The sequence below is a fragment of the Lissotriton helveticus genome, chromosome 3_1, assembly GCF_964261635.1.
Source record: "Lissotriton helveticus chromosome 3_1, aLisHel1.1, whole genome shotgun sequence".
In the NCBI taxonomy this organism is placed as follows: Eukaryota; Metazoa; Chordata; class Amphibia; order Caudata; family Salamandridae; genus Lissotriton; species Lissotriton helveticus.
The window spans coordinates 300,232,077-300,259,195 of record NC_136061.1 but is presented as its reverse complement, the minus strand read 5'-3'; the positions used below and the strand labels follow the sequence as shown (position 1 = coordinate 300,259,195).

The following is a 27,119-nucleotide window of genomic DNA, read 5'->3' as shown; positions in this document are numbered from 1 at the left end:
AGAACAGAGTCCTGTTTCTTTGAGAGGTCATCTCTTATGAGAAAGAAGAAACAAAAGCCAACTTGCATCCTGAGGCCTTGGTTTAATTTTCAAATATCCCTGGGAGAAAAAAAGCGTTAAATGACAAATTTGGCTACAGAGGCATCAAGTCAGCCAACTGGAAGCACCTCACTTCAGCTAGAATGGCCGCTGGAGATCACCTGGTAAATGTAAGGTTAGTAGGAGCAGCTAAGGAGAGCTTTCAAAGTACTTTTTCTCCTCCCTGCAACATCTAGCAATGCACTCCGAAGTCAAGAAACTTTGTGTTCCGAGCTATTGTTTTTTATGTCATGGTTTACTTTAAGCCATCTAAGTAGTCACAGCAAACTCTGGTTGTAACCCTTGCTGCTTTGCTTCTTCCAAATGGTCAAAAACCATCATGTTGTATTGTGTTGGGACCATATACAGGTCTGCCATCAGTGCCTGTGACCATCACGCTAACTGCTTCCTGTGCTCACCAAACTCACTGATGTTACTTATCCATCTACAGTTATTTGTAACGACTGTTAAAAACAAGCATTGGCATAGCCAATAGGTCTTGCCTTTGTGACTTTATAAGTGTTTAGCCATGCAACAGTTAATGTTGTTGCACCAAGGATATTGTGCTGCATAACTAAATACTTGTAAGGTCCCAAAGGCGAGACCTATTGGCTATGCCAATGCTTGTTTTTTTAGTTCGCTGCCATTTTTCAATAAAAAAAGATTTTTAAGAAAAAGTGATGGATGGAAAGCTTGAGTTAATCTCAGCCACTGGTCACTCAGGCATCATCCCAGTCCATTATTTTTCACAACTTGCCACATTAGTTTGGACCCAGCCGTATGCAATTCAGTGCATAATTGTTAGAGACAAGAGTGCTAGGGCTGTCTAAGGCATTTCTTCTCGCATGGACATTGCCGGGCAGTGGTAGGTCAGCATGCATGATCACAGGCATGACAGTTAGCGTAACCTCCTTACGACCTGCATGCACGACGTTCTGCATAAAAATGTTGGCAATGGGCAAGAGGATGTCTGACTGCTTACACATTGTGTGGGAACTACGCAATAAACAGCAGGACAGTTTTAACCCAGTATGTGTGATAAAGCCTTTAATATCAAAGAGCCCCACTTGGTAATGTTCTATCTGTCCTCTAAACGCTTCAGACACTCCTCTGTATAGAAATCGCCCTGTAAATGCCGCTATAGTGCAGTAAACACAGTGGCACCGCCTGTTGTCCAGTTCTGTAGATCAGAACGTGGTTGTAAGGCTTGGCACTGTTTGTTTTCCAGCCCTATACATCGTATCGTTGCTGTGTGTAAAAAAAAAAAATAGTAATAAATAATGTGCATTGCCTGTTTATTTAACTGTTTCCAGGTAAATAGATACCTTCTTGGGGATAATGAAACATTCCTTTTGGTTGTCTGCATACTTTATAGGCACCCTGAAGGGGGCAGTATGGTACACAGATCATTTCAGGAAAACGAGTTCCTTGTGGTTCGGGAAAATTTTCTCCATAAACTGGCTGCACTCTGTGTAAACGTTGTAGCGGGATGTTCTCTCTTATACATGTAACGTTGTGAAACAATGGAGCCGATTAAAATGACAGGTTGTGCAGTCCTCACTCAAAATGGTCGCTCATGTATTCCTCTCATAGTTTTGTTTCGTGTGGTGCTGTTTCACCCCTCACATACTCAGTACAGCCAGCGTGTTCCAGGGTTGGGTGGTACTTTTGTGGTTTTCACCAACCCTGCTGGGAGTGCAGCCTACACTGCCAACCTGTGCACCTGAGTGGATTGGTACATAATGTGGCAGTCATTTTGCTGCACTGTAACACTTGGCAGCAGCGCTTCTGTTCCCAAGCGCATCTTCAAAACTGAACCGAGAAATAGGAGTCAGACTGATAACACAGATCAGTGGGCACAACCTGGTCGCCCTGATGCAGTTGCTTATGCCTTTTCATTTGCAGTTTACCCTCCGTTTGTTTATGCTGTGAATATGAAGACCTTGTTCTGTTTGTGCCCGGTATTTTCTCCTCCCTTGTGTTATAGAGCCCAGTCTCAATTGATCTTCCCAGCAGCAGAAGGATGAGTTGCAGGAATTATTGCAAGGGGACTGAAGTAGGTGGTAGGTTCGAAAAGGCAGCTTAATCTAGCAGTGGGACAGAAGAATCCACAGCTTAGTCTGGCGAGTGGAATGAAAAAAAGACTGAAATCTGGCTTTTAAGAATACAGTGTGAAATGGGTGAGTTTTTGTAGAGTAGGTATTTTGTGGTAAGAATTTTATAGAGGGAAGCCCGAGGTGGAGCACATTGTGAAGTATACATCCACGACTTCCCGATTGTTTACCTCTTTAAGTCCAACAAGCATTTGCTGGGCGGACAGGCTGCAAAATAAAATAATTTTTTTTTAAACGTGAGTTGTGAGCACGCGCGCGCGCTCCGAAAAAGGTGCTGTGCACGTCGCGCGCGTGCTTGTGCAAACGATGGTAAGCTGGTCGCCGGGAAAGTAGCACTTTCCCAAGCAGCCTACTAAATGTCTCAGTTAGATCAGCGCATGCGCTGGATCAGGCCAAGACCTAAACATGTTCAATAAGTAACTTATCTTGCAATATTTCCAAAAATGACACTGACAAAAGGAGAAATTCTACATTTTCATGACCTCTTCTGCACTTTGTGTGTTAGACAATTCAATATAAAGATAAGATGTCTGTAAAATAAAGCACAGGTATTAACACAGTACACCTCTAATGCCAGATGACGTACTCTTTCATGGCAGATTTGTGTGCTTAGGTGCCCTTTCAGGTTCATATTTCAGTAGTTAACCTATGCATATATCTGCTTATGTAAATTTTCTGTTTTCATCGCTGTTTGCACATCATATAGCTAGGAACTGACCTGACCTTCATCGTCAGTATGATCACATAGATTGCTTAAATGTCTTATACATATTACTTTGTCATTTCTGCTGGATTTTCTAGTACAGTTGGTATCGATTAATGTGTTTCTTTGTTACATCTGTAGGGTTTTGACGTAATGAAAGATATTCTGTTTCCTTCCCGCATCTACCTTCGAGAGCTGACTGCTGTTAAGAACCAAGTGCAAAAGCTGGAAACTGAACTCTCACTTTTGCAAGAAGCAATAACGGTCAGGTTCTCCTCCTTTTTCTTTAATTTGTGTTTCATTTCATATTCTGCCATACTCTGTGTGTTTTTTTTGCAAATAAATCTGAAAGGCAGTCCAGCAGGTAGTATAATTAAAAGAACGAAAAAGCACAATATACTTTTATGGTTCTTGCAACTAGTCTGGCAACATTTAGTTTTGAGAAATTCTATGGTGACTAAGTCTTGAAATAATTTTCAGTAATGCACATTTTGATACTGGAAGCACATATTTATCCCACATGGTGACTCAATTGAGCTTCTTCAACAGAGTGTTCCTCCTATGTGCAGGATTCAGTAACAGTGTATTAAATGAAAGCTGTATTTTGTTTAACGTGTATGTGATGCAAATCTTGAAAATGTTTTAAACCTCTTATTTAAGGAGGAAATTCATCTGTAAAAGTTAGGGAATACACAGCAGAGTCTGATAGAGGGAATAAAAACTATTAAAGAAAGTGTTGTCCTTCTGCCATCTTGTGGTGCCGTGAATGGTGGTGTGTCTTTTTTCCGAGCAATTCTATGCTGAGATTATTGATTATTTGATTCTTGACATTGATAACTTCTAGAGTGTTTCTATTCGCTGGCAACTGAGAGACACTTGATGTAATGGTATTCCATAGTGAGAATAATGCAGTTAAGTGAAGCATATAGGGCTTTCACGCCAATCCGTACATAACCAGCTACCTGGAGTAGGAACCGTTCCTCCCAGTCTAACCCTTGGTACTCGGAGGACCTCAGGAGATTAAAAGCTACCTGTCGCCAAGCCGAAAGAGCTTGGAGGAAGAGATATGAGAAAGACCTAAAAGTTCTCTACCTGGCGAAGGTTAAGGTTTACCATAGAGCTGTCTGCCGGGCCCGAGCTGATTATTATGCTCGGGAATTTCTGGCAAGCTCTAACCCTTCCAAGCTGGTTTTTAAAGTCCTGAAGGAGTTCACAGTGAACAGACTCCCCAATAACGAGATCTGCTCCCTTGCTCACTGTGAGGGTCTGGCCAGTTTCTTTGTGGAAAAAGTTAGTGCTATCTATCGCTCTTTTCCCAAAGCTGACCTGGACAGTACAATCATAACATCTCGTACTCATCTAGGCTTGGCCACTCTTCCTATACCATCAGAATCAGAGTTTAACCTCTTGGTGGCCAAGGTCAAATCTGGCTCGCCAGATGACCCTTTAAGACCAGCCCAGTTTGTGGACTCAGCGCCCCTCTGCCTTCCCCCCATTCGTCATCTTGTGGAGCAATCCCTAACCATCGGTTTAGTTCCGCCTGCCTGGAAAGCCGCCTGTGTTATGCCTATTATAAAAAAAACAGGACTGGATCCATTGAAGCCGGAGAGCTATCGACCAATCTCTCTCCTTCCATGGGTGGCAAAGATCACAGAGGCCCATGTGAATAATCTTTTAACGAAACATCTGACCTCAGCTCAACTATTGGATCCCACACAGAATGGCTTTAGACCTGGACACAGTACAGAGACGGCACTCCTATATATGGTGGAACACCTCCGCTCTGTACTAGATGTCGGTCAAACGGCGGCACTGGTCCTTTTGGACCTCAGTGCCGCCTTTGACACTGTATCCCATCCCATTCTTGTCCAGAGGCTTAGGGAGGCTGGTATTTCAGGTAGTGCGTTAGACTGGTTTCAGTCGTTCCTATCGGAACGCTCCTTTCAGGTGGTTGTACCACCATTTAGATCTAAATCCCGTGCCATCACCCAAGGAGTTCCGCAGGGGTCGGCGTTGAGCCCCACTCTCTTCAACCTTTACGTTCAACCATTAGCGGAGGTTGCGAAGAGATGGGGTCTCACAATGGTATCCTACGCCGATGATACCCAGTTGGCGGTGGCCCTTAACGGAGATTCCGACCAACTGACATCCAACTTTGCGGACGGTTTGAGGGCAGTTGCCAGCTGGCTAACGGCCAACTGCTTACAGCTCAACGCCCTCAAAACCGAGGTGATGGTACTGGGTAAACAGCCAGATCTGTGGGGTGCAAACTGGTGGCCCAAGGAGTTAGGACCCCCCCCAAAACCGGTGTCGGAACTAAAAAACCTTGGCGTTTGGCTGGACTCCAAACTTACCTTCTCGTGTCACACTAAGAAGGTGGCATCTATGTGCTTCGGCATCTTACGTGGTTTGAGGCCTATCCTCAAATTTTTTGATGCCCCCACTCGCCAGATGGTGGTTCAAGCGAGTGTACTATCTAGACTCGACTATGCCAGCGCACTGCTTCTGGGCGCTAACCATGCGGAAGTCCTGCGATTTCAACGGGTCCAGAATGCGGCAGCTAGGGCCCTGGTAGGCCTCCCACGTGTCTGCTCAGTCCGCAGCACAATTGCTAAACTACATTGGTTGCCAGTCATCAGACGCATTGAATTTAAAGCATTATGCTTTGCTTTTAAAATTCTGAAATCTGATACTCCTGCCATCCTTCAGCATCTCCTGACTCCTTACACTCCTTCGCGTAGTCTGCGTTCTGCTGGCCAAAGCCTGGCATGTGTTCCCCGATTTCGCAAATGCAGATTGGGCGGTCGATCGTTTATGGTGTTGGCCGCCAAACTGTGGAATGCACTTCCTGTTCATATTCGTTCTTTAGAAAACCTTTTTGCTTTTAGGAAAGCTATGAAAACTTATCTTTTCCCACTGCCCTATTAGCTTCCTACTCTGCTTGTTTGTTATGTTCTTTTTCAGATATAGCGCCAGGACGCCCCTTCGCTGGGGCAGCTGTGCGCTCAAAAATACATTTAACATAACATAACATAATCAACGTGTCATCTGTGTTGGCTCTCATGAACGGGAGCCATTTCCTCCTACTTCTGAGATTTGTGGTGAACATGCCTATTCCAGGGTCTAATCAGAAATTATGATGGAGGTTAAAGTCTGCAATTGGACCATCAACCGTCTACAGTCCGATAGAAAAAAGACTAGAGTCACATTATAGCTGGATAAGGCAAATTTAATTCTAGCTCTGGAGACACAGCTACAGCCAGGAAAGTACCTATATTTGGTATCCAAGGGCTTGAAGTAGAGTTTAGGATTTTGCCTAAATTGAACCACACATAGTATGATTATTCTACTTTCATTCCTGGCTCAATTCTAAGGTATTGGGGAAAGCGTTCCATAATTCTGGGAAATTTTGAAGGTTCAAGGAGACAGATGGATTTAAATGTATCCAATTTGTACGATCCAATTGTACGTAGTAGTGGTCCACTACTATAATTTATGCGGGTATTGGTCTTAGTTTCAAAGCCTGATGGGAAAGTGGGGGCTTTCAATTTGGTTATTGATGTATCACTGGACCACCATTCTCATTATCCCTCAAGTATTAAATATGCAGAGCGATTTTCCATGAGATGATTGCTATTCCCAGCTTCCTGAATATATATGATGCTCTAAGCATAATAAAGATAAGTCATTTTTACTTTACTTATGCTAATATCCAACATCCAAAGGACTGATTTGCTCAAAAGTGGGGCATAATAGCCTGAAGGCGGGGATAGATCATGTTAGCTTTTCTAACCATAGAATGGTGTTTTATGCTTGCAAGATCAATAGACTTTTTTAGTGCAGAGAGGATATTTCACAGTGTTGCAGTGAAACGCTTCAAGAGCATACTATCAGAATTAATTATAGATCTTTTTTAATGTTAACATCATTGAGCCGAATGCACTGATAATGTGGGACACTTTTTAGTATTTTTTAAAGAGGAAGATTTATTGTATTGGTGGGGGAAGGGTCTAGGCAAAAAGAGAATGAAGACTGAAATAAGTGAGATAACTTAAATCATTGTCAATAAGCATATTTCATTGCAGTTAAACATGGAGCTGGGCAATGAACTCCCATGGCAAATAGATTGTGGTAAATCACAAATGTCAGAGATGGAAGTAGCCAGAATTATCAATCAAAAAGGATGGATACAAGGAAACCGGCATGAAATTGGTATCAAAGGGAGTAGATGGGCTTCCTAGGCAGCCAAGAAAAAAGAAAATGCTTGAAGAGTGAACATGCAATGGGATTAAATTGAAAGTGAAATTTAGGCGGAAGAGAAGAAATGGATTTTTGAATAATGATATGGTACTTTTTTAACAAAGGGTTCTGGAAAAACTTTTTCTCATTCTGATGATTTTCTTTATTTCTGCGATGTGCAAGGGTTAAATCCAACATAGATGTTATACAGTAGAATAGGGTATCTGAACAATTGAATAGTCAGGAGATTTCATATATTTTTTTAAAGCAGTTTTCCTGGAATGACAAATGGGCCTGTATAAGCACCCATCGGAATTTTTGGGGTATTCCACTGGGATGTACTTGGACAAATGTAGAAACAATTTCATTACATTTTTCAACTGTACTCACTAGCAGAAGCTAATATTAATGTTTTGCCAAAGGAATGTACGGATACCCAGAAAGTTGAATATTATAGATCGATTTCTCTTCTTAATGGTGAGAGTAAGTCATACTTGGAGCTACAAGCAAGTTGTTACATTCTGATTATCCCTTTTAAGTTTATGTGGATTAGCAGGGTTCCATGCCCAACTCTTGATTATTAGATTGAATGCCGAAAAGCCTTTTGACTGAGCAGAGTTGAGCTTCATATGAGTGATGATGGTCAGGATGGGATTTGGACATAGTACCATCAGGGAACCTTTAGCCCTTTAAGCTTCTGAGGTCTAAATTCTTCCGAATGATACACTGCCCTCATTATTTAATATTAGCTGTGGAACAAGGAAGTGGTGTACTTTCTCCATTCGTTTTTCTTTGTTTATTGATCATCTTCTTTGAAATATGCTATCGTAATAATAAAGTAGCAATCTGTTGATACCAGGAACCTGAGCTGGATAGTCCCTTCTTACCAGGAGTGGGATGATCTCCATAAATGGATCACTGCCTTGGAGAGGGCTCGTAAAGTGCAGAAGTTCCCTCAAAGGCAGTGGGCAGCTAACATTTGTCTCTCCTGTGCTATCAAAAAGTGGAGACCAACTCCTCACTGTCAAGGAGGAAGATGCTGACAACTATACAGTCTTGAAGAGTGCCCTCATACATGGGCTTGGTTTAACCACTGAGCAATACATGGTTAAGTTTAGAGACCCACAGAAGGCACACACCCAAGACTGGGCTGATTTTGTAGACAGTGCTATTAAGGCTCTGGAAGGCTGGCTTCCCTGGAAAGTAACGTACATGATTATGAGAGACTATACAATTTGTTGATGAGGGAGTACATCCTTAATAATTGTCAAAATCAACAGCTGCACAAGTAGTTGGTGGACTCTGATCTGACCTCTCCCCATTAATTGGGAAAGAAGGCATACAAAGGGGTCCGCACCAGGGTCAAGAAGAAAAACAATGGTGGTGGTGACCAGAAGAAGCAAGATTCTTTTAAGGGCTAAGAGAAGCGTGTGGTGAAAAGTGACAGAAAAAGACTTTAAAAGGTCCCCCAAAATCTTCTTCTGGGGGTGGGTTGCAAACCTACTCTTCCTCTGGCAAGAAACAAGGCGTTACCTGTGTAAGGAGAAAGGCCGTAGAGCAAGGGATGCCATTTGGTCTACAAAGAAGCTACTACTACTGCCCATAAGGCAACTTGCGCCCCTAGCACCAGTACAAGTAGTAGTAGTGCCCCCAAAGTATTAGTATGGTTAACCTTGGGTTCTGAAGTGGGTTATGGCCTAGTCAGGACTCCCACTCTGGCTACCCTTGTCATGGGACAGTGGCATGGAACCTGCCACACTTGTAAGTCCCACTAACACGTGCAAGTACAGGCAACAGCCTCTGATTAATGGTCAGGAATCTGTCGTGGCATACAGAGACACAGAGGCCAGTGTCACTATGATGACAGAGAATGTTGTGTCTCCTGACCAGATCATACTTGGTCATATGTACCAAGTGACCAATGCAAGTAATGTCAGGACTGATCATTCCTTGGCGGTTTTTACCTCTTTTAGGTAACTGGCCCTAAAAGAGGTGTGGTTTCCCTAGACCTATCTGTGGAATGTCTACTGGACAACGACTTAAAAACTTCAGCCTGCTCTGAAGTGGAGTTCAGGACACATGCAGCAATGATAGGAATCTCTGCCAGTGCATTTTCTGTTACTAGGGTTCAAGCCAAACAGTGCAGCACTGAGGGAGCTCTGGATCTTGGAAGAATGGACCAACTAGTTCCTAAGAGAAGGAGCAGGAAGGGCAAGGAATTATCCTTCTCTCAGACTCCCAGTGAGGATCAGCCTCCTGAGGGAGATGACCTCAGCCCCTGTGAAGGAACTGTCTGAGAGGAACTTGGGCCTGACACAGCAGAGTTCTTGAGGCAGGGGTTTCTTCCAGTGCAGACTTGAGTCTGAAGCATAAATACTGCCCTTCTCTTCAATACCTCAGACAGCAAGCTGCTCATGAGAAGCCAGGGAATTCCAATGGGTCCTCTAGGATCTATTGGGAAGATAGACTCCTCTTTTCTGAGTGTAGAGACCCCAAACCTGGTGCCACCAGGGGGTTGGTTATACATCAGAAATTCAGGGGTTTCCTTCTATCCCTAACATTTGACATTCCCCTTGCAGGACATCTTGGGCAAAGCAAGACTTGGGACAGGCTTGTCCCTCACTTTCACTGGTCCCACATGTCTGAAGACACCAAGTAGTTTTGTCGCTCCTGTGTCACTCACCAAACCCGTGGTAAGTCAGGTATCACTACAAAGTACCCCTTAATCCCACTTCCAGTGGTTGGGATTCCCTTTGAGAAGAGGGTAGAGATAGACATTGTTTGTCCCTTTAACCCTCCCACAGCCTCTGGACACAGTTACATCCTAATGGTGGTAGACCAAGCCACTAGGTATCCAGAAGCTATTCCACTTAGGACCACTACAGCACCTGTGGTGGCTTGGGCCCTTTGGATAGTCTTTTTCCAGGGTGGGGTTTCCTAAGCAGGTCTTGTCAGATAGAGGTACAAACTTCATGTCTAGATACATAACTGTAATGTGGAAAGAGTGTGGTGTAAACTACACGTTTACCACACCCTATCATCCATGGTGCATGGTCTCATTTGTCGTGTATTTCTATAGGTTCTGAATCGATCCCCCTATTCCTGACCCTATTCTGGTTAAACTAACTAGCTAGTTAACTAACAGTCAGCCCATGAGGCAAGAACAGCCCCCATGATGCAGATACCGTTATCTGACGCAGTCACACTACGGCGCAGGAACGTGTTATCTGATTAGGTCATAACGCTTGAGATCTAATTAGACAAGCGACATTCCTCCAGCCCCTGATAAGGCATACGACGTTCTCATAACAAATCAAACCTATGACAACCTGGATAATCCGTGCGGCCATTGTTTTGATTTCACAGAGAACTTTTGCAAAAGAATGTGCTAACGAGCAAGTCGTATGACATCTTTATTGACGTACCTATGTCCATCCTTACGGCACCTTTAAGGTATAAATATTGCCGACCTTGCCCTATGCAAACACACGCGTGGTGACAAGACGGAGCAGCCACACTTGCCGAAGCCGAGAGCAGAAGCAGACCCCGCTGGCAGCAGCCCCGCCTTCCTGACGCGCTGAGAGACGCGCTGCTATCTCAAGCCGAGAGACCCAGCACCGGCGCTTCTGGGCAGCCCTCGCAGGCAGCCTGGAATATCGAGAGCAGAGAAAGAGATACCATTCCTCATTCATCCTAACTTCCAGGTACAGAACTGAATAACCCCTCACAGAGAATTCTTTAGTTATTCACTTGGCAAAAACAAACTTAACTTAAACTGTAACTTTCTATTCCCGCCCACGCATTAGACTTAGGTCAGGTACACGGGGTAGGCGTATTTAGAAACACCAGTTGAGTACGTTTAGTCCAATGTATATGTGTATGTAAATATATTTTAATCATTTTAAAACATCATATGGCTCAGAAACCATATCAATGTTTTTACAGTATTATTTTATACTATTGCTTTTAATGTATGCACTCTACTTAACTATAAGTATTGCAATAATATCGATCCATTTCTCATGTATGAGAAAAGAGACTGATCAATAAATAACACCTTTTATTGAACACGCCCGTCTCTTCCTTTTCTCTACATTCTGATGAGACTAAGAATGCACGTACTGACTGAGTAAAATAATTGCCTTGTGCTCACACGACTCTTGAGATTGACTCTTGATTAGGGGAGAGCAAAGTTGTCATGTTCTATGGTTGTCAGAAACTAAATCCCTTCTTGTCTAATCAGGGGAGGTAATTCTTTCCTGAACATTCGAGAAAGTTTCTAGCGAACTCTGAGCTTAGCTGGCAAACCCAAAAATTAAGTCTAGTATCGACAGTAGTAGACCTAGTTAACGTCTGGCCTAGGCCTTTACTGCTGTAGGTATTATTCCAATGCGCAGAGCCTATTGGGAAGATAGGAACTACACTACATGGCGCCCAACGCGTTTGGAAAGGGCGATAAAACTAACGTAAGACATTTAGAGTAACTCAGTCGTGCTTTCTCACTCAGACCCCTTTTCCCAAATACTCCAAAGACGTCTGGAGTGGGTTAAAGGTAATATCCTCCAAAACCTCGCAGGAGGGAACTCCTATGTATGGTTCTTGGTCAAGTCAACGTTGAAGGATAAACAGTTCCAAAATATTGTGCATCTAATCTCTGTTTCTATAAAGAAACCTGATCTGCAAATAAACATAATACCATCCTGTCTGTAAAATGGCAGAGAGTGATGACGAAAGAGAGGCAGTTAGATTAGCAACTGAACTCGCAGATGCTGATGCTACCATGCAAGCAGCAGACCCGAATATAACACTCATTCCGGTCATTAAAAGGAGATCTATAACCTTAAAACTTATAGAAAATGGACTGACACCTAGAGGTGGCGCAGTCATATTCGTAATTGAGGCACACGAATATCGGCAGACAGAGGTATACTATACATGGATACACTTTCCAGCAGCTAATGCTGTAACAAAGTACTTCCACTATTACAAAGTAGAGGAACCTCCTGAAACATACACTCCTTTCGAGGAGGTGGAAGTACCACTCAAATTCCAAGAGCATTTGCTCTTATTTGATGGCGCCCTAAAACACAATAATCACATTACAAGGCTCGGTCCTTTAGGAAGACCAGGAGCAACGTGGCCGGTCTTAGCCGGATACACACCACATCCAGACATCGACGAGATGCCTGCCCCACAGCTGTTAATACAGCTAAAACAATTACTAAAAATTCACAGACAATTAGTTCAGTATGTAATGCGGACTTCAACAATTCAGCCAGCGATTAAACTTCCACAGCTGACCCCTCACCAGGGGAACACAAATAAGATTACACCACAGAACATCCAATCCTGCCTAGGTAAAGTTCCAGCTAAACGGGAACAAATACCATTCTGGTTGGCACAGAAAATCACCCAAATAGAGGCGGTGTTTCCTGACACCACCCCATTAGAAAAACACAGGATTCTGACTATATGTCTCCCAATGGGAATCGCACCACACATTGAGGACTGTGACACTTGGGGTACAGTCTTTGCTTCCATCTATACAAAAACGCACGGTGTCCCATCCATTTCGGTGATACCAGATGTGCTAAAACAAATTCAAGATGAATACGGTCCAGAACCTGCTTTAACTCTTGGTATGAAATTACTGAAAGATTTCAAGCAGGTCTCGGCTATATTACTAGCCAACATAAAGGGTGAAGCAGCAAACGTGGCGATCCGCCAGAGGTTAAAAGAGACAGATATAGCAGACCAACCAGCTGAAATTGCCAGAATCATAGAAAAATCCTATGAAGAACTAGGCAGAGATAGTCTAGGTGGAATACCAGTAAAACCGCAACTGACTACAAGTCCAGAAAAAATATTTTTTAATAATAATAATTCACCAAAAAAGAACTGGGATGGAAACAAACAATCCAATCCTAAAGAAAAGAAATTCCAGCCCCGAGGAAGGTCTCCTAGGCGAAGAGAGAAATCTCCGAACCAAAGACAGAGGTCACCGCAGAGTGACCCCTCTGGGAATAGATATAACCTTAGAAATAGGGATAATATAAAAAAACCTGATAGATATCAAGACATTGATACACGTCCCTCTCAATCTTTTCAGAGTTCCTCGCAGAAATCGGAAAGAAGAGGACGATCAGAAGAGCACGCCAAGTCCAAAGACAAGGAACCTGCTCAGCAAAAAAAGAAATTACAATTTCCAAAAAAGAAGGTAGCCAGTATCAAGGTAGTTAACAATGCCGAGAATACTGAGGACACAACTGAAAAACGGAGAGTGGGCTCAGACAATGCTAGACAGCGCAGCAGAGGTGAGCATAGCTCGCAAAGTCCTTATGAATCATCTGGAGACAGTGGACACAAATGAATACCTTCAAGTGGAAACTGCAGACACCAGAGTTAGCAAGCCCCACAAGATATACGAGATAACATTACGTATAGAGGGAGATAAGACTAGGAAAATAAGGGGACTATTTTGGGATAACCTATCCAAAGGCTATGACATCCTTCTAGCTGAAAAAGACTGGCCACCAGAGTTCGTCAGGGAGTGCCCTCATGGCGAAGAAGTAATTATGCCTGCCTTCTCGAATCAAATCCCGATTCATAAAAAATATACACTTGCTAGAAAGTGGGCAGTGGCCTTAGCACCTGCTTTATATAAAAATCATGTAGGATGGGATGAGGATTCTCCTCCTCACAAAATCCAGTTAAAATCACAACCTACTGCACAAAGGCAGTACCCAATTAAGCAAGAAGCTAAAAAACAAGTAAATGAAATACTAGATCAGCTAGAATACCAGGGGGTGATTGAAACTTGCACCTCACAAATGAACAACCCTTTGTTTCCGGTCGCCAAACCAGACAACTCATATCGTCTAGTTTTGGATTACCGACACCTTAACACATGTTGCAAAACTTTTGCAGTGCAAAACTCACACAGTGCTGCACTAATGAATAACATAGTGCGCAAAAAATACAAAACAACCTTGGACATCTCCAATGGATTCTTTTGTCAAAACATAGCACCAGAGAGCAGATATTTAACTGCATTCTCAGTAAATGGCACTCAAAAACAATTCTGTCGGTTAGCCCAGGGGTACAAGAACAGCCCGGGGGTATTCTCAGCGAGAGTAACAGAATTACTACAACTATATGATGATGAAGCATTATCTTATGTCGATGACATTTACTTAACAGATGATGACTTGGAGACTCACTTGAAAAGAGTGAACACCATAATACTTGGGTTCGCTGCAGAGGGTTACAAATTTAACTTCAAAAAATCCAGAATTGCCCATCTGACAGTCCTATTCTTAGGATATGAGTTATCAAGTGAAGGTAAAAGCCTGGCAGACAATTTCCTAGAGAAATGTGCCGTAATCCAAGCTCCTAAAACACTAAAAAACCTACAGTCAATTCTAGGCTTCCTAAATTTCGGAAGAACTTACATTGCAAATTACGCAGAAAGTGTCAAACCCCTTTATGATCTAATTAAACCAGACTTTAAAAGATCCAGTTGGACTCAAACACACACAGAAATTTTGAGATCCTTACAAACAGACATGCTAATTATAACAAAATTAGAAACCCGTGATAATACACGCAACCTTGTGATCCGAGTCATCCCAGGGAGATGCGGATTCACATACCTAACCTCTAATGAGGGAGATAAGGTACCAATTGCATTCAAATCACACTTGTACACAGAAGCTGAACAGAAATTCAGTAACACAGAAAAAATCATTAGTGCAGTTCAAACCGCAATAGCTAGAGAAAAAGACATAGCTGACGGTAGACATATCACAGTCAGAACAGCAGAATCAGCCTTTGAGGCACTAACACCGTGTAATTTACCCACTACAACATTGAATCCGGAATGGATACAATGGGTGAATTCAATCACAACGGACAAAGTAGACTACTACTTTGATCCAGAACTAGAAGAATTGAAAAATCTAAAATATGAAAAAACGTATCCTCTGCCAATCGACATTCTGCCTCTACGACATTACGCCTGTGTAATCTACACAGACGGACATGCTCAACCGTCCGTTTGGGGAGAACAAGCATACAACCCCACATGTGAGATTACAAAAGAAGTGTGGCGCGGAGGTATATTAAAACCTCTATTAACAAAATCACACTCCGTAGAAACTAATTCAGAACAACAAACTGAAATAATCGCATTGAAAATGGCGCTAGATAATGCGGATCGCGAATTCCCGACACTTATAGTGTCAGATTCATATTACTGCGTCAAATCATATAACAGCGATTTGCAGACATGGATTCAGAACGGTTACAAAGATGACACAGATGCACCAATAAAGCAGAGACTGCTCTGGGAACAAATAGCTCTTTTACAAAAAGAACTACCAAAGACTCACGTGACTCACTCACTGAGTCATCAACGTGATGGCGTTCACGTTGTAGGGAATTCATTGGCTGAAACAGCCGCAGCGGCAGCCACTAAATCGGCTCCCGTAGTTCGAAAAAAGCGTACATTAAAATACATTGACGGTGAAACATTGCTGGCGGTGAAAACGTCATCAAAAGGCGACTGCTCAGCGTTACCGATCAACTATCCACTCAATTATACATACATAATCGATGCAAACTCCGTCCCTTTTGCTCGAATCCCTGGAGTGGGGGATAGAGTGATTCCAAACATGGACAGGAGAAACTTGTTAATCGCAGACGCACACATGGGCGAGGGTCTCAGACACCTTAAATTAAAAGATTCTCTGGGAGAATTACAATCACGGTACTGGTGGCCAGGCATGAGCCTGCACTACACCATGTTTGTAAAAAACTGCCCAAACTGCAACAGAGATCGCAGTGGGGAGAGAAACAGTTTAATACCTCGTCGTATCAAGGCAGATAATATTACCAGCAAAAAGAATGGCTTGCGATTAACATATACAGGCTAGTTTCCACTTATAATGTAGATCCACAGCACTCGGCTGACGTCCGGACTGTTATACAAAGATTCGCGAGTCTAAATGGCATATATGCTAAGAGCATGCTACATTCGACCATTGTTTTCACTCAGGCAATCCAGCCTGGGGGGGAAACATGGCCAAATGAGCACAGCCCAGCGGGAATCTTCTCACTTCCTTCCTGAGGGTACGGGATGGTGTAAAGAAAAAACCAAGGCAGAAAGCAATCTATAATAGAAAGGATATTAGGTTCGGGAGCTGGGTGGGTCAAACATCTAATAAGTGTCCAACGTAGTCTAAATAACTTGCCAAGAAATTCTCTGAAGGGATTCAGTCCGTACGAATTATTATTCGGAACTAGGATGTTGATCTCTGACCTTGATAGTCAGACTTCAGTGGTAATAGAAAAAACCTTTGATGTCAAAGACCGTTTGGCTATTTTGCAGGACTTAAACAAAACAAGAAAAGACCTGAGCAACATACAGTTGAAACAACAGCCAACAACCACTGAAGAATCACCACCTGTCCCAGCAAGACCTGTCTGGATTCCAAAAATCGGGGATCTAGTCAGGGAGAAGATCGCGGTAAAGAAGGAATTTGGGCCTTCTTACAGAAAAGCAGTTCCTGTCTTGTCTGTCAACGGGACAAGATCAGTTGTACTACCGCCACTTGCTGGAAAAAAGGAGAATTGAGTTGTATGCATCGACCTGGTAAAACCACAACATGTGGCCGATAACAAACAGTAGGCCAAGTGGACTCCCAATAAGTAGCAGAACACCAAGGTTTGCTACCAGTACAGAGGTCCTAACAAAGAGGCTCATCACATTCGAAACGCCTACAGAAGAACAACAAGGACTATGCAACAATGCAATAGAACTCAGACCTCTGAAAACCCAAATAAAAACATTTAGCAGAGACACACCAATCTATACTGAAGTACCAAGTGACAATGCAAGAAATAAAAATCCTGAACCAATTGGAACAATTGACAGAACTGCATCTGGTTACTTCATCAACTTCGATGATTCCTCTGAAGGTTTCAGTGAATCAAAGACACAGCCATCATCCAAATCCTTTAAAGACAAAGCTAAGGAACTTTTGAAACAACTGAAAGAAACATATCTGATTTCTCCATGGATTGAATTTTGGGTGGGTTTTGGTGCATTTATCCTCATACTTTGGCTCATCATGGTATTTACTTTGGGACGCTTCATTGAGGGAAAATATGCTAAAATGGACACAGCAAGTCAGAACATAAACTTGGTCCTCAAACCACACACATCTTCACACGTCGAGAAAAGAGAACTTTCTCCAGAACTTTCTTCAGCCAACTTCACAGCCAATCCGATACCTGGTGGGGTAGCCTGGGACAACACTGACTATGAAATTTATGGTCCGGTCGAGATCCTGAAATATCCACACCAAATCAAGATCTCCTTGAGTGACTTTGCAAAACCGAACTCATTTGCTGATGATTGGGACTTCGAAAATATTAACAACATGATGTCTGACTTAGTAATGTCTGCTAAATTTACAAAACATGATTATTTGCAAGGTTCTACAAATTATGATAGTATGTATTGCTATAACCATTATGGTAACCATTTCTTGCATAAATCTGCACAACCTAGAAATGTTTTAAATTATAATCAATGGGAACATTGTGCTACACCTCCAAAAGGGAGCTCTAGAACCGTTTATGACAAATATTCATATTTCTCAGGTTTTAACATAAGTAATGCTGAAACATTTTATTTTAAATTGTCAAACAAGACAGGGATGAAAACCATGATAACCAACACAAAATTGATATATTCAGATTCATTCTTTGAAAAAATGAATACTTTTGGATTTGATTATTGGGACAAAAATGTTGATTTGAAAAGTGTTTGGGGTACAAAAGAATGGCAAGTACAGGGTTTAGAAGCTTTGTTTAGAGCCTGCATGATCCCAGAACAAATGATATTTTTAAATGACACTGTTCAACAAACCACCTGTCTTGGCTTAGCCAAAATCAAAGATTTAAATAACCCGTCTATTCCAAAGCCAACAATGTTTAGCAATAACTCTGATACAGATGAAGAAATAGACGTAAACCATATACTTAACCAAAACAGAACACATCCTGATTGGAAACAATGGTTGATCTGGCCCACAGATACAAATCACTGTCAAGATAGATTCCTGAATAAAACACAGGGTTTCAAACTGACCAGGCCAGACCCTAGATATCCCCAAAGACATCACCCAGGGATAATAACAACCTACAGTGTGGGCAAATTATGCCTTCAATGGCTACAAACTTCCACACTGCCTGAAATTAAGCAACACCTAACTTTACTTACTGATGGTGCTGACTTGCGTGATTTCATAATGGGACCACGCAAACAGCGTCACAAGCGTTTCATAGCAGCCTCTGTATATGCAGCATACAATGAGGCCTGGAAGGTTACTCAAATTGAAACAGCAGAGAGAATACGGGAAATTGACCGTATTAATTTGGAAAAATCACTTTCTGTAGTGGACAATGGGTTAATGACTCTGTCCTCCAGAATTTTTTCTTACAGCATTGTGTCTTCAGCAATCGATATATTATCGCAAGACTTACTGTTATTACAACATGGTCAGTCACAATTGCGTTCTATTGTACAGCTTGGCTGGACGTTACAAAATCTGCGTTCAGGCTATGTGCCTTGGCGTTTAATCAACACAACGTCACTATTCCAAATCTTTAACCTTACTGATAGACAAATCGGTATGGCGCAAAAGGGTGCTGATTATACAATCTTGAGCATTGAAAAACTAGAAAGATTACCAATGACAATGTCAGAACGACCTGTCAGTGAATGGATAATCCACGGAATAATAAATATTCCAATCTCAACCTTCAGGTTTCAATACTGCCAAAAATATATACAGGCTGGCATGTACGAGAAATTGGGAAAGGGGTACCTTAAAACAACATGGAACCTGCCCTATTCACATACATGTGTCAGTAATAAAGGACAGAAAGTGTTTCTTAGTGGCAACAATTGTGCTATGTCACTAAGCGGCACGCTTCTGTGTAACGGTATTAGTTTGCACGGAGCCTGTGAAGGGAATTTATACAACCTTTCATGTCACCAGCAAGGCGCACCTGCAACTGAAATAGAACGATTCTTTCAAAGACTCTATAATGGGAGTTACATTCTTATTGTAGACCGCAGATGTTGTAGTCTTATGCCCGGGACTCCTTATCTAGTCACTACAACGGCGAAGGTCAAGTGCTGTGGACGTTCTTTGTTCCCCAGCTCCTTTCCAGACAGGGAGGCAAGGGCATGGCCCAGTTTGAAAATTACTTCTATTCGAATAGACACTTTAAGCAGAATGAAAACAGTGCTTCTTCAGACGCCTACAAGGCTCACGTCATCAAAAGAAACATATGATCTACAAGTCGCAAGGACGACTGCAGAGATGCATACATTATTATCAACTAATTCCCCCGTACATTTCGCGGAAATCCTGAGCGAAATCTTAAATATTTCTGATACCACTGGGGTCTCAAAGGTATTTAAGACAGTATTTTCGATGGCATTAACACCATTCAAAGCCATACTGGGTATTTTTCCAGATTTCGTCCATTCGATTTTTGGCGGACTTCCCCTGATCCTGGGACTAATTGCAGGAATCCTATTCCTAGTCCTTATTTTTCGTTATGGCAACCCATGTCACAGATCAAACTCTCGCGACAATGGAAGATACGATCCTAGCCATTGGATACCGGGACCGGATATCAAAAATCCTGGGACTCTCCCGGCTTAGAGACCTAAACATGACTTGGTTTCTATCATTTCGACCAATGTGGCAAAGGTGTGTTTTACCTGTACTAAGGTGTCTGCTATGCGGAGAAGAATGCGTGTTAGACACCTGTCTGACGCTACAATCGGATGCGCCGGTGGATGCAGATACACTGTTGGTTCCTACCAAGGTTCACGCTTTGTGCTGCCCTCAAAGGCTGCCAATCCTGATGACGGCATTCCTGGAATCTTCACCACTACGATTGAAGAGTAGTGAAGTTCAAGATGAAAGCAGCATCGAACAGGTACGACCTTCTGTCAGTGATGCAATTCAGAATGTCAATGGAGACAATCATGCGCACGAATGCATGGTTACCCCTATTCCCGACTTAGTGGAACTTTCCCATGAAGCTGTTGACAGTTTTTTCGAAAGCCTGAATGATATGATGTTCTCTCCGGAACAGAAATAGAGACTTTTGAGTAAACTCGCACACGGTGTTCCCTGAATTCGGCCTTCAACTTTAAAAATAAAGTCACATGAACAATTTCACTCCAGCTCACGGACAGCAATTTTTTTCAGCAAGCCCCTAAAATATTTTTCTACATATTTTTTCCCGGGACACTGATCTTCTGCTTAAAGTAAGAAACTATTCCTAGAGAACTAAGATTTCTATTTTTAGATACTTTATAGACTTTATAGGCTTTAGCTGCCCGCTGGTATGTTCACAAATATTTTATTATGTGATGACATGGTCTCGAACTTCCTTTCTGTATAGGTATTAAGAGCCATTTCATGTGTATTTCTCATATACCAATAAGCAATAATGCATAAAAATGCGTGTTTACTTTTGCATTTAATTCATAGCTTAAGTGCATACAATATATATGACTGCAATTTTTCAGTATATTTGAAAATTTCAAAATGCATTTATGTATTTTGGGGTGGTAAGGTATACACTATACTCTATAGTATATTGTACTATGTTATACTATGCATAGATTAGTAGATATGACCATAGTTAGCGTGGAGTGGGTGTCGTGTATTTCTATAGGTTCTGAATCGATCCCCCTATTCCTGACCCTATTCTGGTTAAACTAACTAGCTAGTTAACTAACAGTCAGCCCATGAGGCAAGAACAGCCCCCATGATGCAGATACCGTTATCTGACGCAGTCACACTACGGCGCAGGAACGTGTTATCTGATTAGGTCATAACGCTTGAGATCTAATTAGACAAGCGACATTCCTCCAGCCCCTGATAAGGCATACGACGTTCTCATAACAAATCAAACCTATGACAACCTGGATAATCCGTGCGGCCATTGTTTTGATTTCACAGAGAACTTTTGCAAAAGAATGTGCTAACGAGCAAGTCGTATGACATCTTTATTGACGTACCTATGTCCATCCTTACGTCAATCTCGGCACCTTTAAGGTATAAATATTGCCGACCTTGCCCTATGCAAACACACGCGTGGTGACAAGACGGAGCAGCCACACTTGCCGAAGCCGAGAGCAGAAGCAGACCCCGCTGGCAGCAGCCCCGCCTTCCTGACGCGCTGAGAGACGCGCTGCTATCTCAAGCCGAGAGACCCAGCACCGGCGCTTCTGGGCAGCCCTCGCAGGCAGCCTGGAATATCGAGAGCAGAGAAAGAGATACCATTCCTCATTCATCCTAACTTCCAGGTACAGAACTGAATAACCCCTCACAGAGAATTCTTTAGGTTTTCACTTGGCAAAAACAAACTTAACTTAAACTGTAACTTTCTATTCCCGCCCACGCATTAGACTTAGGTCAGGTACACGGGGTAGGCGTATTTAGAAACACCAGTTGAGTACGTTTAGTCAAATGTATATGTGTATGTAAATATATTTTAATCATTTTAAAACATCATATGGCTCAGAAACCATATCAATGTTTTTACAGTATTATTTTATACTATTGCTTTTAATGTATGCACTCTACTTAACTATAAGTATTGCAATAATATCGATCCATTTCTCATGTATGAGAAAAGAGACTGATCAATAAATAACACCTTTTATTGAACACGCCCGTCTCTTCCTTTTCTCTACATTCTGATGAGACTAAGAATGCACGTACTGACTGAGTAAAATAATTGCCTTGTGCTCACACGACTCTTGAGATTGACTCTTGATTAGGGGAGAGCAAAGTTGTCATGTTCTATGGTTGTCAGAAACTAAATCCCTTCTTGTCTAATCAGGGGAGGTAATTCTTTCCTGAACATTCGAGAAAGTTTCTAGCGAACTCTGAGCTTAGCTGGCAAACCCAAAAATTAAGTCTAGTATCGACAGTAGTAGACCTAGTTAACGTCTGGCCTAGGCCTTTACTGCTGTAGGTATTATTCCAATGCGCAGAGCCTATTGGGAAGATAGGAACTACACTACACATTGAAAGGTTCAACACGACCCTAAAAGGTATGATCATTAGAGACTCACAGAATCTCAGGCAAAAATGTGATATCTTACTACCCTGCCTTCTCTTTGCATACAAACGTTCTCAGAAGGGGGTGGGCTATAGCTCATTTGAACTTCTGTTTGGACATCCATTTGGGGGATCATTGTGTCTGGTTATGAAGGGCTGGGAGCAGCCTCTCAAACCCCCTAAGCATGACACAGTGGACTATGTCCTTGGCCTGCGTTCATGTATAACTGAGTACATAAAGAAGGCCAACAAAACCCTTGAGACCAGCCAGGAGCTTCAGAAAGCTTGGCATGACAAAAAGGGTTGTACTGACTGTTTACCAGCCAGGACAGAAAGTGTGGGTGTTGGAGCCTGTGGCCCCAGCAGCTCTCCAGGACAAGTGGAGTACCCCCACACTATCTTTGAGGAAAAAAGGTGCGGTCACATACTTAGTTGACCTAGGCACTCGCAGGAGTCCTCACAGAGTTCTTCATGTGAACCACCTAAAGCCTTTTATTGACAGGGCTGACATGAGCTAGCTCATAGCCACTGATGAGGGACAGGAGGAAGAGAGTGACCCACTTCCTTATCACCTATCTCAGGACCTTGTTTCTGGGTCAGTGGATGGAGTAACCTTGGCAGGCAGCCTCACTGACCAGCAGCAAGCTGATTGTAGACAGGCTCTCAATCTTGTTTGCTCTGACTCCCAGTCAAGCCACCTGGTGTACCCATGAAGTGGACACAGGTGACAGTTTGTCTGTCAAGAGTAAAATCTACAGACAGCCTGATCATGTCAGAGACTGCATCAGGACTGAGGTCCAAAAGATGCTGGTGTTGGGGATCATTGAACCTTCAGATAGCCCTTTGGCTAGTGCGATAGTTCTTGTGCAAAACACCACACCCAAGATGGTAAGAGAGGGATGAGGATTTGTGTAGACTATAAAGGTCTCAATGCAGCCACTAGGATTAATGCCCAGCTCATTCCCAAGGCAGATGAGCCCATTGACATTCTAGCCTCTGCCAAGTATCTCAATACATTTGACATGACTGCTGGTTACTGGTTAGTCATACTCTCTGAGAATGCCTACTCAAAACAAAATTTTCAACTCCTAGTGGGTATTATCAATGTATTGCACTGCCTTTTGGCTTGAAAAATGCACCTGCCACATTTCAGAGGTTGGTGAACAAAGTCCTCACAGGTCTAGAAGCCTGTAGTGCAGCATATCTAGATGCTATTGCTGTCTTTAGCTCCACCTGGGAGTATCACCTGGTCCACCTCAGGAATGTTCTGGAGGCCCTGCACATTATCAAGGCCACGCCGTGTCATATAGGGCAGAGCAAGATTGTGTACTTGGGCCACCTTGTAGGTGGGGGCCAGGTTCAACCATTGGAGAGCAAAATCCAGACCATAATGGACTGGGTTGCGCCCACTGCCCACACTCTGGTCTGAGCTTTCTTGGGCCTGACTAGGTTTGTTAAGGGCTATGGATCCATAGTTACTCCCCTTAATGATCTCACCTCCAAAAGAATGCCTAAGAAAGTTCAGTGGACAGTTAGCTTTCAGAAGGCATTGGATGGCCTGAAGCAGGCCATGTGCTCTGCTCCCATCTTTAAAAGTCCTGATTACTCCAAAACCTTCATTGTACAGACAGATGCTTCTGAGATAGGGGTAGGTGCAGTATTATCACAGCTTAACAGAGATGACCAAGATCAACCAGTAGTTTTCATAAGCTGAAGGTTGACCCCCAGCGAGAAGCGTTGGTCAGCTATTGAGAGGGAGGCCTTTGCTGTTGTCTGGGCCTTGAAGAAGTTGATGCCATACCTGTTTGGCACTCGCTTCATTGTTGTTCAGACAGACCTCAACCCCCTCTTATGGCTCAAACAAATGAAGGGTGAAAACCCCAAACGTTCGAGATGGCCCATTTCCCTACAGGGGATGGACTTTTCTGTGCAACATAGACCTGGGAGTAACCATGCCAATGCAGATGAACACTTCAGATATTTCAACTTAGAAAATTAAGACTTGGCAAGGTTAGTCTCCTCCTTTTGTTTTGGGGGGAAAGGGGGTTGTGTAGGGAAGTAGGATCTGCTTTCATGGTTACGCCCACTTTTTGCTGGTGTCAGTATGTTTGTTTTAATTGTCTGACTGGATTCCTGCTAATCAGGACCCCAGTCACTGTGCTTCCTCCCTAAATTGACCATGGTAAGTACTGCTGTAAATCAACAAGTGCCTACTGGTGTATCCATGTAAGTCCCTAATATATGGTAGCATGGGCTGCAGCATGTATAATGCCACCCATGAGAGACCACTCAAAGTATGACTACAAGCCTGCCATTGCAGCCTGTGTGAGTTGGTACTAGCACTCCTCACAACAGATATAAGTTATCTTATATTTGAGGTCAGTGCACTAAAAACCTACAAATCACCTCTACGGCAGGCCTTTCAGTCCTGAAGGTAGGGTGCTTGGTTATAAGTGTGAGGGTGTCTCTGCGTGAGCAGGACACCCCTAAAACCCCCCCGGAGTTGATTATCAAGACTTTGTAAGTGCGGTCAACCATTTTAATTCATAGAGTACACATCAGTCATTATGAGATATCTAACTATATAGTGGCTGCACCGATCCCAGTCATGTTTGGTATCAAACATGTTGGAATTATACGCCAACACCGATACCAGTGTTGGACATATGATACCATGTATTGGGGGACTCTCTTGGGGTACCCCCCTGTCTTCCAGGTTACAGCCTTTCAGGATCTGACAGCAAGCTAGTGCTGCTGCCGATCACAGAACTAATTCTGCCCTCCTGCTGCTGAGCCAAGCTCGAGAGGTAGAACAATAGGTTTCCTGCCGCAGGGAGGTGTGGCCACCTCCCAGACATGACTTAGTGTATTGGGCTGGGGTGGAGACACTTGCCAGCTCCACCAGTCATCTTTAAAGGGCACATTTGGTGGCCTCCTTGCATACTCCAGTTGAAACCGGTTCTGAGAGCCCTTGGCTCCCGCTCTTGCGCGAAACTGGACAAAGGACATTGGAGTATCGTGCCCTCTGTCTAGCCCCAGTCATCCTAATCCCTTTCCTAGGGTATTTAAGGGCTTACCAGTGGGTGGGTCCTCAGATTCGTCGTGGGAAAAGACTGAAGACTGAAACCCACCATTCTTTGACCGTCTGGACACTTGGACTTCGCCTGGAACTGAGACTGCATTAGAGGAAGACTCCTGCTGCTCCTGTTCTCGCTCTTCTGCAAGTCTTCTTCATCATCTTTGTCTGGGCTTCTTCCAGGATATTCAACAGACTTGTGGGCATCAAGGACACCCGAAGTAATCTCCCTTGGAGTGAAGGAGTCTCTCCCTTGCATATGTAGGCTCTGCAACGAAGCTGACCAGTCTGCTGCTTCTGACGTCCTACAGACTCCAAAAGGCCAGCAACACATGTGTGGTTCTACAACTCCCTCGAGGCCTGACCTACCCTCTCAGCAAGTTGGAGGCCAGTGTCCCTTATCTGAACCACTGGAACAGAACCCTTGTGCACTGCCTCGACTTGCATTACATAGGCTTGTTGCCTCTGTCCTCCAGAGATATTCGGGCTACAAGAAGCTCCAGCATCTCTTCCTGCCAAGATCTGCGTCCTCACCACATCCTCTGCACCACGGCCTGCATCTTTGGTGAGCAGGTCCAGGTCCTCTTGCGACTCCTGTGCCTTCGGCCTGTGGGTCTTCTTTGGCTTCTGTGGGCTCCCCTGCTTGCTTGGTGTCTGCTCTGATTCTCCTACACTTGGTGAGCCCCTTGTACCTTGATGGCACCTTTTTCATTTACCAGGTCTGTTGCTGCTGCCAAGACTTGTTGGTGCTCCCACTAGACAGCTACCCCCTGATTCTTGACTCCTGACGTGGGATAGCTCGTGAACAGCTCCTGGTCTTCCACAGCATCTCCTGGTCCTCACAGCGGCAGCGACAAGATCAGTCATCACTCCTGTATCTCTCGTCAACAGTGGTCATCGGTCCGCCGTGCCTCCTTGTCACTTCCGAGTGGCATAGACTCTGTCCCCTCTGCTTGCAGGTACCCCTCTTCAAGAATCCTTCCTTGTATTCCAACGGACTCTTTCACATTCTTCTCCAGCGGCTACTTTCCTGAAGTCCTCCATTGTGGTCTATGGCGGTTTCCGGCATGACTTCGCACCTATACACCCAACTTCCCTGGTGTAGGTATCCTGGTTCTTGGGGTATCCATGCGTGGGATGACTCTCCAACCTTCTGTTTTCCACGTGGTTTCTACATGGTCCACTGAGAAGGATCCTTCTTCTTGAAAACGGCAATTTCCCCTTTGACTTCTAGTGGACACGCGGCTGTGTTTCCACTCTGCACACAGCCTCCTTGGGGTTTCTGGGTACTTACCTTGGGTGGTTTCTTGTGTCCCATGCTCCCCTGAGTCTCCTGGTCCAAGGCCCGACTTCGGTTGAAATTAGCATTTCACTTTCTTAATAAATGGTTTGGTCATCCCATGGAGACCACTGTATTTTGTGCTACTTACCTTATTGCCATTTAAGTATTATTGTATATTTGTGCTGATCTCTCCGGGTAGGAGATATACCAATGTGTTAGTGAGTGTTGTGCAATAAATATACATATTTTTATATATACACTGTGTGGTTCTTTTTCATTTAACCTACAGTACATGATTAGAACTGTTCAAACGAGCTACTTAACACTCCTTCAAGAAAAACCTGAAGGCTGCTCTCCACAGCTACCAGTCTGAGAGCTCTCACAACGTTATCAATGTACCAGTTACGTTGTTGACTGGGCCCCACATTCTGGATGCCACCAAATCGGATTGGTGCCCCTGGAA

The 27,119-nt window shown here is 43.4% G+C and overlaps 1 protein-coding gene across 3 annotated transcripts in view; it reads left to right on the top strand.

Annotated features, from left to right (window-relative positions):
• PRR11 (proline rich 11) overlaps positions 1-27,119 on the top strand; it is a 309,219-nt gene that overhangs the window by 121,545 nt on the left and 160,555 nt on the right. For all 3 annotated transcript variants that reach the window (XM_078679847.1, XM_078679846.1, XM_078679848.1), the window contains exon 4: positions 3,037-3,159. In XM_078679847.1, coding sequence (XP_078535973.1) covers positions 3,037-3,159 — 123 coding nt within the window. The remainder of the gene's footprint in view (positions 1-3,036; positions 3,160-27,119) is intronic.